The sequence below is a fragment of the Diabrotica undecimpunctata genome, chromosome 7 (genome assembly GCF_040954645.1).
Source record: "Diabrotica undecimpunctata isolate CICGRU chromosome 7, icDiaUnde3, whole genome shotgun sequence".
Taxonomy (NCBI): domain Eukaryota; kingdom Metazoa; phylum Arthropoda; class Insecta; order Coleoptera; family Chrysomelidae; genus Diabrotica; species Diabrotica undecimpunctata.
Window position 1 is genome coordinate 100,179,304 of NC_092809.1, and position 14,946 is coordinate 100,194,249.

The window sequence follows — 14,946 nt, forward strand, 5'->3', positions numbered from 1 at the left end:
GGATAAAGAGAATAACCGAATGGAGCCCCATAGGAAGGAGGAAAAGAGGACGACCCCGAAAATCCTGGAGGAACGAAGTAGACGACGCCATGAGTAAGAGAGGACTAAACGATGGAGAATGGAACAACAGAGAGAGATGGAAACGGTTGAGCGAGGGAAGGCAGTGAATACTGTAGAATCCCTAAATATATATGAAAATCTCTGGGATATCCTTGGTAGGCGATTAAGAGCGACACCGATCCAACCAACTTACAGGAAGTGGGAGAGAGGCTGATCCAGATTTGGCGAGAACTAGACCAAAATGAAATACGGCAATTAATTTTAATCATGGGCCAACGATGTGAGATAGTTATACGTAGTAGAGGTGGAAACACTTGTTATTAAGACTTTTTTCATATTTTAGTTTACTTTTGTTATCATAATTTTTTTAGAATTTTCCGTTTTATTTTTTTTCCTGTACTTCAACATTTTCTGATGATTAGACAAATTGTTATAATTACTAATAAAATGTAGAATAAATCTGGTGAAGTTTTATTTTTTATTCTTTGCCTGTTTACAAATAAAATTGATTTATTGAAGTGGTGCGTTAATTTCTTGGAGAAGTGTATATAGAGCAGGTTCCAGAGCCAGTGATCTATTGAGACTCTGCCCTCAGCTTGGAGATTCGTCTTGTAGGTTAGGCGAGATTCCTGATATTCAAAAATAAAGCCGTTTATATAACCGTTACAAAAATAAACCATGTGTTGACCCACGGCTAGTTTGCCGTGAGATATAATTGCAAATACTATTACTTTATTAATTTAAAATAATATACAACGATAGTTGAATAGAATGTTTATTGCTTGCGATAGCGAAGTTTACATGCTCACGTTTGAATTGGTAATGATACAAAAATGTTCTACGTTACAAAACTGGATAATAAATATCTATAGGGGTGGGGGTAGGGTGTGGTAAAAATCAGTCGCATCTAAAATTATACCTTTTCAATTTGGGAATTTCCAAGGCCGCACATGAATGCGCTTTTTCAAACTCAAGCAACAACGGTGTCTGACGAAAACTATTCATAATAATAGACAGCTGAGTACTTTCTCTTACGGCTAATTTTATAGCCATTTAAAGATATAAATTTAAAAAAACAATTACAATTGTCAAACTTCTACAGAAAAGCAATAAATCTAATATTTCCATATCCCTGCTTGTTTTATAGTGTACCATCTTCGATCCAACTAACGGGAATATATTTGTATTTAAAAACAATAATATTGTTAGTAAAAAATCTGCCTAGTGAACTTTAAACACTTTTACTACGCCACTGGCTTCACCGTTCAAGTTTTAATTACAAAAGACTTAACTAATTTCGTTGTTAGAGACTAGATATTTCACTGTGCAAGCAGATTTATCTAGATAAATTTTGATTATTCTCTCATCAGTGGTTCCTTAATAATCATTTCTGGGAGTAACGTTCATTTATTTCGCCATTAATATTCATTATTAATTAATCAGTCTTCGGTTTTACTCAAATTATTAGAAGGAATCGATTATCCTAGGTTATCCTGAATAAATATAATCCATAGTCTGGTAATTTTAAGGTAATTTTATAACGTAAATTGAGTTATACGAGTAAAATTATAATAAACTTTATCTCACAAACCATATTTCATTTTTACTCAAATCCATCCCAGTCATCATAGTATGTACTCTCTTGTTTGTGTCCCTCTTAGTTCCTTCTGTTTTTTTACCTTTTAACTAAAAGGATGTCATCAATACAAAATCTTAAGAACCATAATCTCAAAATAAGGATTTTTGGAACATATTGACATAGGGAAGGTGATGTATACAAGTGCTTAACTCCATTCTATGGTCACCAAGAATTACATGAACCCATGAATGCCCAAAATTAAATGTTTATAAAAACGATATACGAATATAAAGAGAGGTTGTTTTTAATAGTAATGTGCAAAATTTACGTTTTTTTTTTCTTTGTAACTGCCTTTTTTTTTGACGTATGATATATCATACACTGGACAATGAAGGACACAATGAGGGCTATGATGTATCATTTATGTGAAATAATTACATGGTGTAAACTCCGATTTTAACACATTTATGTAAAAATTTCCAAATCGGTATGATATAAGAACTACGTATAACGGGTTGCCTATCTTGATATGTAATTTATCTATATGTAAATGTAATTTTTAAGCTGCCTAAAATTACGTCCGTTTTCGCTCTTAGTTAGGTTATGTATATGAAAATAGTCAAGGAAGGCTAAGAAAGTAGCACAATTGTGAGAGGAATTTGCTATCATGGTAAATACAGTAGATGGTGGCCCTAAAAAAACAGCAGAACAATGAAGACATGTAAGAAAATTAATTTCTGTTACTATCAAATTTAATAAATGCTAAATTTTTAGGTGTTCAATGAGTGGAAGATTTTGCAACTCAGTTTAAAAGTAAAGATTAATTATTGATGTATTATGTTTATTATGGTGTATAATATTTTTTAGAAGGAAAAGGAAGTCAACCTGTAAAAATTAAAAATGCAATAGTTTTATTTAAAATTCTATAAACATATCCTTTATAAAATTATATCTCAATTATGGAATAAACTGAATACAAACATTTTTATTTAACAATTTTATAACTCAAAATTTTTTAGCCACTTTGTAATGTTTCAGATTTTTGTTTTGTCTTGATCTTTGTGTTATTCTTTTTGATTTTGTAACTAATTGTAACATAAATACCTACATATCATTATGAAATATACTAATTATAAACACTTTTATTTATTTGTTTTTTTTTTATCTTACAACACCGAAGTTTGCAGCAATAATACTTCTTCATATTCTCTAAGGGTTATGAGCACATTTGGACCATTTTGTAATATATTTTAGTTTGTTTTACCATTATCATTAGTCAACATCAATGCAACACAGAAATATATGTTTCCAGCTTTAACAAGGCTATAATGTAAAACTCTGTGCTTGTGCAAATAATTCTTTAGGACAATCCTCCATTCACCCCTGTGTCTACCAACTCTTCTGTACATTCTAACTCCAATAGATTTTAAATCATCGTCTAAATTGTCTTGATACCTAAGTCTTGGTTTTCTTCTGGTTTATTGTCCCATCAATCCTTCTTCCTCTTCTGTTAAAAACCTTTCCGACTGTTGCACCTACCTCTTGCCTGATGAAATGCTCTGCTCTATCCATGTAAGGTATGCTACCTTAATGAATTTTATGTCAGGTTCTATACAACCCAAAGTTGTAATGTTTGTGCTACAAACCTTGTTCTTTGTAGTAGTATATTTTAGGTGTAGTTGTAGGTTTACTTTGTGGTATATTTTAGGTTTGCGTTAATTTTTGAAATTGTATTTTTCACTTGTATGTTTTAATTTTCCAAGGGTTTTAACAAATTTTGGACTACTTTTTAATATATTTTAAATTTGTTTATTTTGAACTTTTTGCAATTAATTGTAACATACGGGTTTTATGTTTTTAAACATTTTTATTTAACAATTTTATAACACAAAGTTTGTATAAATATAAATCATATAATTATAAAATAAACATTTTTATTTAAATATTTTATAACAACATTTGCAGCGATAACACTTCTTTATATTCTCGAAGGTTTTCAAAACTTTTGAGCCAGGTTGTAATATATTTTTATTTTGTTAGTGTTGTGTCATTTTTGTAATTAATTGTAACATACATGATTTATGTTTTTGTTTTTATCAATATATAAACATTTTTAATTTAATATGTTATAATACAGTGTGCAGCAATATAATATCTTCGTATTATCTAAACAGTTTAAAAAATTTTTGAGCCACTGAGTAATATGTTTTAGATTGTTTGTTTTGAGCTTTTTGTAATTAATTGAAATATTAACATTTATATCACTAAACTATACTAGATTATAAAACTTTATCATATATATTATAAGATGATGAAATATCACTAAATTGTAAAATTATATTACTAAACTATATTTGATTATAAAACTATATCACTATTTATCATTGTGAAATAAATAAATTATGAAAATATTAATAAGTTTTTGTTTCACTACACAAAGTTTGCAGCAATAACACTTCTTATTCTCTGTGCTTCCAACACCCAACCATTGTTTTGATTTGCCTCCATTAGAATCATTTCTATGAGAACTACAGGCTGTACTTCATCTTTTTCACCATTTTGGCACAAAGTGTTCCACTATCCCTGCAGCTATTTCTGTTAATACTTTACTAAATGTACTTTGTTCCATTGAAAATAACAGGTTGTTACCAGTACATTTTTGGTAACTTTCATTTCCTACAAAATTAAGTAGGGAGAGAACCTTTAATTCTATTGCAATTTAGTTAGAGTTGGTTATCTATTTCAAATGGGTTACTGGTGTCCCGTAACTGAAGTTGCTCTACATTTACATAATTTCTTTCTGCCACATCATTCAATTCATTGAGTAATAACAAATTTACAAAATCCATTTTTTCAAAAACAAACAAGAAGCCAAAAGTTAGGTTAAGTTAATTTGAATTATCTGACAGATCTTCAGGATATGACAGAACCGAAAATAACGTTTTATGTAATTTTCTGCTGTGGCTTGGTCATTTTACGCATAGCAACGCAGGGCATGATACATCATACCGTTTTTACACATTATGTTTTGAGAACTGTAATCTGATGTACGTTTTCTGAATTTTACACTAGTATGTAATTATTTACGTAAATGATACATCATAGCCCCCTATATTTCATAAAACATTATTTATTTTAAAATTTTTTACAACGTGTGATATTTGACAAAACATTGCTCGGGATGAAGTCCTACATTACATTTAATGCATCGATATTTGGTACACTTGCCACATTTGCCGCACCTTCGCTGTTTTTCAATTTTGTTCACCAATTTACCCACATTATCCAAACGAATTTCGTCAGCAACATGTTTTGAAGATTTTGGACGTACTCCACGTGGCGTTGGAATATCTGGAGCTTTCAGCATAGCCTCCACAATTCGTCTTTAAAATTCTACTAAAGAAATTGCCTCGATGTTGCGGTAAAGAAGCCACATGTTGATCAAGCAAAATCTAAATATCGACCAATACCATTTTTTAGATCGAATTCGAATCCTATATAAACCTCTTAGCTTATCGAATAAGTCTACAGCAGACATTCCCTTGTTACACAGTTGTACAACGTTTGGTTGAGGGACCGCTATAATTTTTCTGTCTTTTCTGGACTATCTATTACAGTTTCCTATAATAAATATTTCTGGCGTTAAAATATTAATTACCATAGTAACTTCATTATTGTCATTCCAGCGAACAAGAGTGAGCTGATGTTCTTCGCTATGGTGAGCGTGGAAAGTTCTACGAATTTGTTTTTTATTTCTTTGAGTGGGGCTCTTTCAATCCTGTCTTTTCTAATTGTGCCGATACGGTGTATGTTTTAATCTTTCAACCTTGTCAGTAAATGTAAAGATGTAAAAAAATTATCAATATAGATAACAGATTCTTGTGGTGAAATCGCTGTACACAGCTTATCGGTTACGGAACTTCCTAACTAGTTAACCTGTAATTTATCTCCACTTCCAGTATAGGGATAAAATTTTGCAAGATAATCTTTGACTGGTCGCAACGCAGCAGAATTTACATCCGTAACGGGTGAGTTTTCCTCGAATAAACTGCTTCATTGAATGATGTCCATAATACGGCTCCATGGCTTCGTCCACTGAGAAACTTCCGTTTACTCGCAGTAGGTAATGATGAAAACTTTCATTAAGATTCAATTAGGGGTTGAACTTTGAACGCTTTATTGGCTTGTTAGTACAACTTATTATCTTTAAAGTGTAGAAATATATGAATCTGTTCAAATCTGTTTCGACTCGTAGTATTACTAACTAGATGTGAGTGAGAGTCCCCTCGACATTCCCAATACATTCTCCTAGAAGGCAATGGGTAGTATCCAGAGAGAATAAGGATGCGAAAGTATTTATATAAATCATCAACGGACAAAGAGAAAGGGCAGGATTTTTGTGAAGCGTGATAATAAATAGTCGATATCTTTTGATTCAAGTGTCCTATCGTCAAAGATCAAGATGTGTTTTAAAGGTAAAGAGTTCAGCTTTCGTATGCAATTTTGGTATTTTGCCGCAAATAAACTCAGATTTTATAAAGTTGTTAAATAAATAAACGCGTAGCGATTTTTGCCATTTTTTATGATTCTCATGGGATTAATACAATCTATGCCTTTCATTGACTGCCCACTATAAAGTTTAGATTACTAGAGCCTAACCTTTAAAATCTATAGCACGAAATTTTAGATTTGAGTTTTGGCAACAAATGTTAAACCTAAAACGTTTAAAACCTTTTTTTCAATCACACTAGTACGTTTAAGAACTAAACGTCGGCTATAAACTACACCCAAAACCGTCTTTTTGGAGGCATTTCCCGTGACGTTCGATCGTTTGTAATGCAAAACATTAAATTCTGCGGTTTTTATTCATATTTCAAATGCCTCATATTTGTTACCACAAATAAAAATTGAAATTTCATGTCATCGGTTTTAAAGATTGATTTCTAGAAATATAAATTTTACTGGTCAAAGAAAGTGATCAATTTTATTGATCTCACGAGAATCGTAAAAAATGGCAAAAGTCGGACAACGTTTATTTATTTAACACCTTTATAAAAACTGAGTTTAATCTCGGCGAAATACGGAAACTGCATACGAAAGCTGCACTCTTTCCATTTAAAACGCGTATTGATTTTTGTTGATAGGACGCTTGGATCAAAAGATATCGAATTTTTACCGTCGAGCTGATGCAAATTTAATTGAACATTGATTTCGCGCGCTTAACTGACATTTAAAATTGACGGTCGCTTCTAGCATTGTTTGCGAGAGAACGGTTTATTCTACACAAAAAGTGCTAATAATCATTTTTATTTAAAATTATCTCTACATTTTTTCTGCGTTGTACAGATTCTTGGTAAATCGATTTTTTTGCGTTTCTACCCCCTACGAGGGGGGTTTTAGAGGAAAGCCTGGGGTAAAAGTGGTAAACTTTTTAGCATCTTTTTAAACTTTTTTGTATGATTTTTAGGAGCCATCTCTCTGCAGACTGGACTAAATGTAGAATCATATTGATGGAAGAGATGGCACTTAAAGTAATCGAAAGTTAAACGTGAAAAATATAAGGGCAGACTATTACGACGAGAAATATGTATAATAAGCAAAGCAAAGAAAAGAACAGGCATATATAGGACTCCAAGGGCGAAAAATGGGACACGTAGATTAATATTATAAGCAGCTGAGACCAGACGAATATTGAATATTGAAAAGAAAGAAGAACTTAAAGAACTAGATAAGTATAATATACAAATGAATACGCGAAAGTTCTACAAGGGGGTTAAAGAGATTAGAAAGGAATTCAAACCTAGATTTCAATTGTTAGAAACAGAACAGTAGGGATTATTGGCGATCAGGACCAGATACTTGAAAGATAAATGGAAAACTTAGAGTGGATACTAAATATAAGAAGTGGGATAGGGTTGCAAGAAAGAAAAATCCAGCTCGAAGACATTGCAGACGAAAGAGAAAACAAAACATTCCAACAGAGGAAGAAGTCATTAAAGCAATAAAAAAAAAGTTTTCTGGACTTTAATATTTAATTTACATACAGCCGACCTTTATTTTCATAAAGTACAATAATAAAAGAAGCAAAACTGCGCGTGCGTTTATGTCAAATTAAAGTGCTTTTATTAACTCTTTCATTACTGTGGGGACATACAGATTGAACCAATTTAAAACGGAACATACAATTTAATATATGTCTGTTTGAACTGCATTTGAAATAGTGGACCAATATAAAACTTGGACAAAAATAAATACATACCCGGTGATAGACATTGTATAAAATATCGTTCAACTATCTGTCTCCTTTAAAGGAAAGAGGAGTTTGCCTAATAGTCGGAGAGATAGAGCCGAAATTTTGAACTGATCAGTAATATGACATTTCTCTATTGGAATATATTCATTGTATCTGGGTTAAGACTTTGCCTTACAGGCGGACGTCCCTCGTGGTACAGGGGGTGGCTATACAGGGATGAAGTTGAAATTTTTTTCGGAAAAATTAACGATCGATAATATGGCTGAAAATTTGCCCAGAGTAAGATCTTGGTATAACTAGACGAAATCCCAAAGGGCGGGCGCGAGAGTGGATACATAAGGGGTGGCGGACAGGGGTGAAGTTGCAATTTTTTGGGGAAAAATTAACGATAAGTAATATGTCCGCCATTTTCATGGCTTATTATTTAGCCCCTAAAAACTCTAAATCCAAAAGGGCGGACAGCTGGGTTGGTACAGAGAGCCACAAAACGGGGTCAAATGTACCACTTGCCTGCGCATTTTAGGTCTCGGTAACAATTTTCAAACTGATTTTATTATGATATTTTTATACCGATTGATTTGAAAATTTGTATGCTCACTGCTGTTACTATTCTGAGAAGCGTCAAGTAGAGTTTTCCTCAAAATTTTCCAAAAAAATTTCCGTAAATGAAAATTTTCGTAATTTTTTGAGGTAAAATCTAATTTGTAGAATCCTTTCAATTTTCTGTAAGTTATACCATGATTTTTTTCCAAAAATTTTCAAACGATTTTTCCGATAAGAAAAAAAAAATTTAGAAAAACTTCGTCATTTTTCTCACTCTCATTGATGTTATCACATTCATAATCTTCGTCACTTTTACTTTCAATAATATCACATTCATTATCTGCTTCATTTTCAATCACTACTTCTCGAACTGATTCTGGCATCTGAGGTCCACTAAACCATTTGAATTTATATGTTTCATCTTCAAACTCCCAACCATGTTCTTCAACAATCAATTCTGTTGGTACTTTTTATGAGCATTTGTCCAAATATTTGAAATATAATGAGCTCGCAGTAGATGTTGGTGTAATTCTTCTTGACATGGAGGTAAGCTTGAAGCATCGAAATTTTTTAGTTTTTTTTTAAGGCTCGTTCACATCATGCAACTTATACTGCCGGTTAAATAGTAAAAATCTGACATCGTTTACTTTTCTTTTTGGAATTGTTCTCGTCAGTCCTGTTCCATATAAGTGACTAAGGTTTCAAAAACTTCATTACAATCGAAGTCAGTCAAATCGAAGTTGAATAAAAGCATCTTGATACTTATTACATTTAGCGCATGCGTCTAGAATTACTGATCTAAATGAACGCGCATCATTATTATTTTAATATTTTAAAATAATAATGATGCAAAATTAATGTCCAAACAGAATTTGTAAAATTATAATTAACTAATGAAAAAAAATTCAATCAACTTGAAAGTTAAAAAAAAATCGGTTGCCTGTAAAGTCGGTTTTACGGGCGAAGATTTTACGTGACAACGTCTTTTTCTCGGTAGAATATTTATTGATATGAATATTATTAAATTGCACAATAGGAACAAGGAATTGAATGAAAATAAGAATTGCACAAATTTTAACTATAGAAATATATTTTGTTTACTAAAACATTGTACATGTAAACTTAAACTTAACTAATTTCTATTTGAGTGATTTTGTTGAGGATAGGACGATGATAGGAGAAATATGAAATGAAAGGAAGTGTTTCTGCTGTAATGTGTCTTGAACGCCAAGAACGCTCGAGAAAGACAGAGACACAAGCACGCAAGGACGCACCGATTCAACGCGCCTAATTCTCTAGTGCTGCGCGCGCAGCGGACCGATCATGTTTGAGTGGGAGAGAGACGCAAGGCATTCGCCGGTCCGGCGGGCCTCTCTCTCGTTCGGTGACTCACTGTAACAGACGTGAGCGGGCGTTACACTTTTTCATGAATGACTCCGAGCCACAACCTAATTTAAGACGTTGTCACGTCAAAAAAATATTGAAAATATCTACAAAGTAAATTTCAAAACTTAAAAAATTGATAATTCCACTATTAAATTGATTTTTATTAATAATTATTTATAAAATGTTAAAGGAATTCTACAATTTGAATTTTACCTATTGATAAATAGAAATAATATATTTTGTATTTGATTATTAATGTAATAATAAATCAAATTTTTCTTATATCTGAACAATCATTATTTATGCAATGTAAATTTAAAAACCTTTTTATTGTAATAAAAAATAAGTAAAATTACTATTTGTTATACCAAAAATATTTAATAGTTAACATTATAAATTCGGCCCTATCTCTTGGACTATAAGGAAGCGATAAGTGGATTGACAGCATAATAACTGCTTTTTAAGTCTAGTTTTTCAGTGATTCTAGGCAACCTATTTGGGTGGAGTTTTGACTTGTTCTTGAATGAGTTCCGAATCCAGTAGCCCGCTGAAGTATTGGATTTTTATAATATAATTATTTGACAACCTTTTGTTGGCCAACCACCTAGAGCGGAGTTGAGCCGAAATACATTGATTTCGTATGTTCCGTTTTAAATTCGTTCAATCTGTATATGACCCATAGGATTTCAAAAAATCTGCTGGCATCTGTTTGTCTCCAAAGTCCATGTTATTTGAACGCATCCGTATTTTTAGACATTCCTTACACAACACCTAGTAGTATGCAACCTACATATCACGTCGGTAACCTATAAATTGATGTTAACTAAACACGTGCATCAACAACTCGTAAATAATACAATTTTAGTAAAGAAAAAGTAGCTGCTCTGTTTTTTAACCGATTATATATAATTTAGTTGCTGATTAACACAGTTTAGTGTTCTGATAACGCGGAAATATCTGAAGATGAGTCTGAAAGGAATGAATTGACTGCACAATGGAATATACCAAATACAACCTTTTGTACGAAAAAAGAAATTCCTACCCAGAGAAATGGGATAACAATACTAAATATTGATAAAGGTTCTCGTCCTGTTAATATTTTTCTAAAATTATTTTCGCGTAGTTTATTTATGCATATTGCTTCCTGTACAAACTAAAGAATAGCAGAACTTAAAAAAAATACGGGTGTGGCAGTCCAGTGGGACTGCCGGTGGAAGTTACACTTCTATACACGCATTCGCCGTTACAAATTTATTTGGGAGTCAATCTGCACAATCATTACATATGTAATTCTATAGGTAAGACATAGCAGAAAGAGAAACAGAATTAATAACAACTTACTAACAATGAAGGATTGAATCAATATTTTGATGAAAATGTATATTTTTATTTTCATATATGTATGAAAGGAGTTGAATGCAAAATTTTTTTACACATACTCTGCAGTAAAATTCATTGTTTATTTTGTTATTAATATAATAATACAATACAAATTAAACTGCAATATTCATAAGTATTTAAAAATGACAATAATATACATAAAAAAATACACTACAATACAGTGCAACATAATTCCATATATAATAATACAATACAAATTAAAATGCAATATCCATAAGTATTTAAAAATGACAATAATGTAATAATATTAATAAAAAAGTCCTCCCCGACTGGGAATCGAACCACGGTCTCCCGCGTGACGGGCGGGGATACTGACTACTACACCACCGAGGACATAACACAAATGTATTTCAAAATTGACAGTTCTGGATCATACAGTGATTTATTGAGATTATTATTTTGAAATACAAAAGAATAATATAATTATGAACATTTAATAAATAATACAAAACATATCACATAAATAATAATATTAATAAATATTTTATTATATGTATAATATTGGAGGGAAGCCGGTTTTCAACATCCCTTCAGGGAGAGTCTTGTATGCTAACAGTGTCTCTTTCAGCGGTTTGTACTTGCTGTAAGTCCAATTGTTCCGCTAGCCTTCGAATGCTCAGTAATAGAAACTTAAATGGACTCTTAAATGTGATTTAGTCTGGCCTGTTGAATAGATTGATATAGTGAAATAAAACAATAACTTGTTTAGCTAGAACTGTAATTGAAAAAGGACAAGAAATAGAAACTTATAAACTGCGAGTGAATAACTAATCGTAATGAACCTAATTAGAAAATTACAGTTTACGAACGAAAACACCATAACACTTCACATTAAGGGTTCCCCATATATTACGTAACTTGCAATTGCGAACGTGGAGAAAAACTCTCCGAAACTTCAAAAATAGGTCTAACCTCTACAGCGATCGCTAATTCACTGGCTTCCCCTAGCCCCTCCCAAATACTTTACTATGCATTTTGAAGGATCTACCGGTTTAAGGTCAAGTATCTTCCTATTAAGCCAGTAAAAAGAGGTATAAAAATGTGGCCACGAAGTGATTCTTTCACAGGATATATATATATATATATATATATATATATATATATATATATATATATATATATATATATATATATATTCGATTTCAATATTTACTCGGGACAAGAATCCACGCCAACTCCTGGAACTCTAGGAGAACGAGTTGTTGTCACCAGATGTGTGTCTCTGCTTTGATAGATTTTTCACTTCGTTCAACCTACTAAACACCCTAAATTTTTCATGTTTTCCATTTTCCATATATATGGTCAATCAGGTCAACGTAGCCAAATTTGAAAATAACAAAATGTTAAGGAGTGATATGAAGTTTTTAGTTTCATCCGAAGGAATTTTAGAGACTAAATGAAAAGATACGAAAGAAGTGATGCTGATGTCCAATTGTCACAGTATACACTGTTTGAACTATCAACAGATATCTGTAAACTGAAGAAAAAGCTGTATTCACTTGTCCAGAAGCAATTATTCTTAACAATAATGTTATGGGAGGAGTAGATCTCGCCGATCAAAACGTTAGCACATATGAAATGGACCGAAAATGTGCGAAATGGTGGAAAAAAGTTTTTTTATAGATTAGTTATGTACACTATTGTAAATTCTTGGATTATTTACAAGGATTTGCATAAAAGAAGTGTACCACAAGATAATACAAAATTTTCACTTTTGAATTTTCTGTTGCCACTAGCAGAACAGTTAATTGAATTAGGAAGATCAAAATCAAATGTAAAAAGAAGAATAAGTGGCCGTTCTGGAAGAATATCTAAACGGCAGAAACAGATGATCAACGTTGGACACCATTTGCCACAATAAATACCTACTAGGAGAAGGTGCTTTAGATGTTCACAAAATAAATCAAAAACTACGTCTATTTATAGATGAGATTTATTTATTCTACCATTCAACACTAATGGGACATATATATCCCATGTCCTTTATAAGGATACAAGGACACGCAACAATGTAAAAAAATCAATTGCTTTGTTAGGTCTCTAGGTATCAACGAATATCATTAAAGTCATTTTATTCAGTTTTCTTTAGCTACAATGAAATCAGTAATAAAAGGGTTAAAGGACGACGTAAAATACCTCTTCAATTACTCTCTATAATTTACGGAATTCGCACTTTACGAAAATGTATGATTATTTTCGGTATAAAAACACTTTGTCGCTTTTTATCGCAACATTTGTTGTTCCACAAAGTTAATATAACTATCTGCTTTGTTACATCTTTGTCCGTAAAGACGTAATCACCTATTTATGTCTCTCTTAGTAAGAAAGTCGACTAGAATTTTATTGTCGTGATTAACTAGTGTTACCCGTGTCTTAAGCTTTGTAAAGTTTTAATGTTTACCTCAATGTAACTTTTGCGAATGTAACTAGCAAATGTAGATATAGATATAGGCTTTACTTTTATAAGTATTTTTAATTCTGTATTGATTTTTAAAATATTAAATGTTTTAGCCAAGGAAGGATCTGAAGTCGTAAAGGACATCTGGTACCAATACAAAGAGGGCTATAGCAACGCAGTTCGAAAGAAAATAACTATTTCAGATATACTGTAATTAATAAGTTAATCATTATTTTTGTATTTTGAATGTTCATTGTATAAAATAAAGTTAACTATTTTTTTTTTATTTTTTTTAATCCACAAGGAAAAAATTATTTTTCTGTTATCGGCTGTATACCATATATTAGAAAAATCCTTTATAAAAAATGTATTAATTTAAAAAGAACCCTTTCGGGCTAAATAATAGAACGTTTTCAGAATAACTGAGAAGTGTTGTCCTCAATTATTCACAAAATTTTAAATAATTATCAAAAATTAAGGTCAAAAAGTATGCAAAATACCTTTTTGCATACTTTTTTTAATACTATTTAAATGGGAATAAGCCACAATTAAAGGTTATAGTACGTTTATTGACGTTTCAATTTCCACTTCGGAAATCGTTCTCAAAATACAAACATTAGTAAATTAAACAAATTTTGTTTTTTTGTAACTTGGTGAAAAATTCTTCTAATAATTTAATTTTATCTGACTCATTTATATTGACAATTCAGACATACATTATACATTTTAAAGTAGACGACTTTAAAATGATATTGCCAATATTGTGGAGTTGCATTCCTGGGACGACTTTACTTGTAAGATAGTTCATTTGATTACATGAAATCAACTTTAACTTGAGAATATCCGTCAGAAAAAATCATCGCATGTAATTCGTCTTTAAAAACACAAACGCATGCCATGATGACAGTAAAAATCTCCTGTTAGTGATTTCATAGTCAATTATGAGGGAAAAAACCTAGTGAAAAAACTATCCCGACATGGTAAGTATTTGGTCGTGCATTTAGTTTACTTTCAATAAACACCAAATTCTGATTTTATATGTTTGTTATTTAAAAAACATAAATGATGTAAGCTCTATATGTTACCGACTTACTAATACTGGTATTTTCCTTTTAATAACTTCCTCTTTTAATATGGGTAACTAGATCCTACTACATTCTGCCGAGGAATTTGCGACACAATTGGTCTCATTTAACATAATTAATTTTAATAAATTTTAGCATAATCTAATTTGTTTAAGAGCGTAGGCGCAAAATTTCGGGCCGATGCTTTTTAAATGCATTCATTTTTTGAGTATTTTTGAAAAATTTAAACACAGAATGAAAG

The 14,946-nt window shown here is 31.4% G+C and overlaps 1 protein-coding gene across 1 annotated transcript in view; it reads left to right on the forward strand.

Moving 5' to 3' along the window:
* The window catches only part of cutlet (chromosome transmission fidelity protein 18 homolog), a 159,219-nt gene extending 145,317 nt beyond the window's left edge, over nucleotides 1-13,902 (forward strand). The window contains exon 10 of the mRNA XM_072537881.1: nucleotides 13,734-13,902. Within this exon, the coding sequence (XP_072393982.1) occupies nucleotides 13,734-13,834 (101 nt within the window). The 3' untranslated portion in view covers nucleotides 13,835-13,902. The remainder of the gene's footprint in view (nucleotides 1-13,733) is intronic.
* Nucleotides 13,903-14,946: the final 1,044 nt, after the last annotated feature.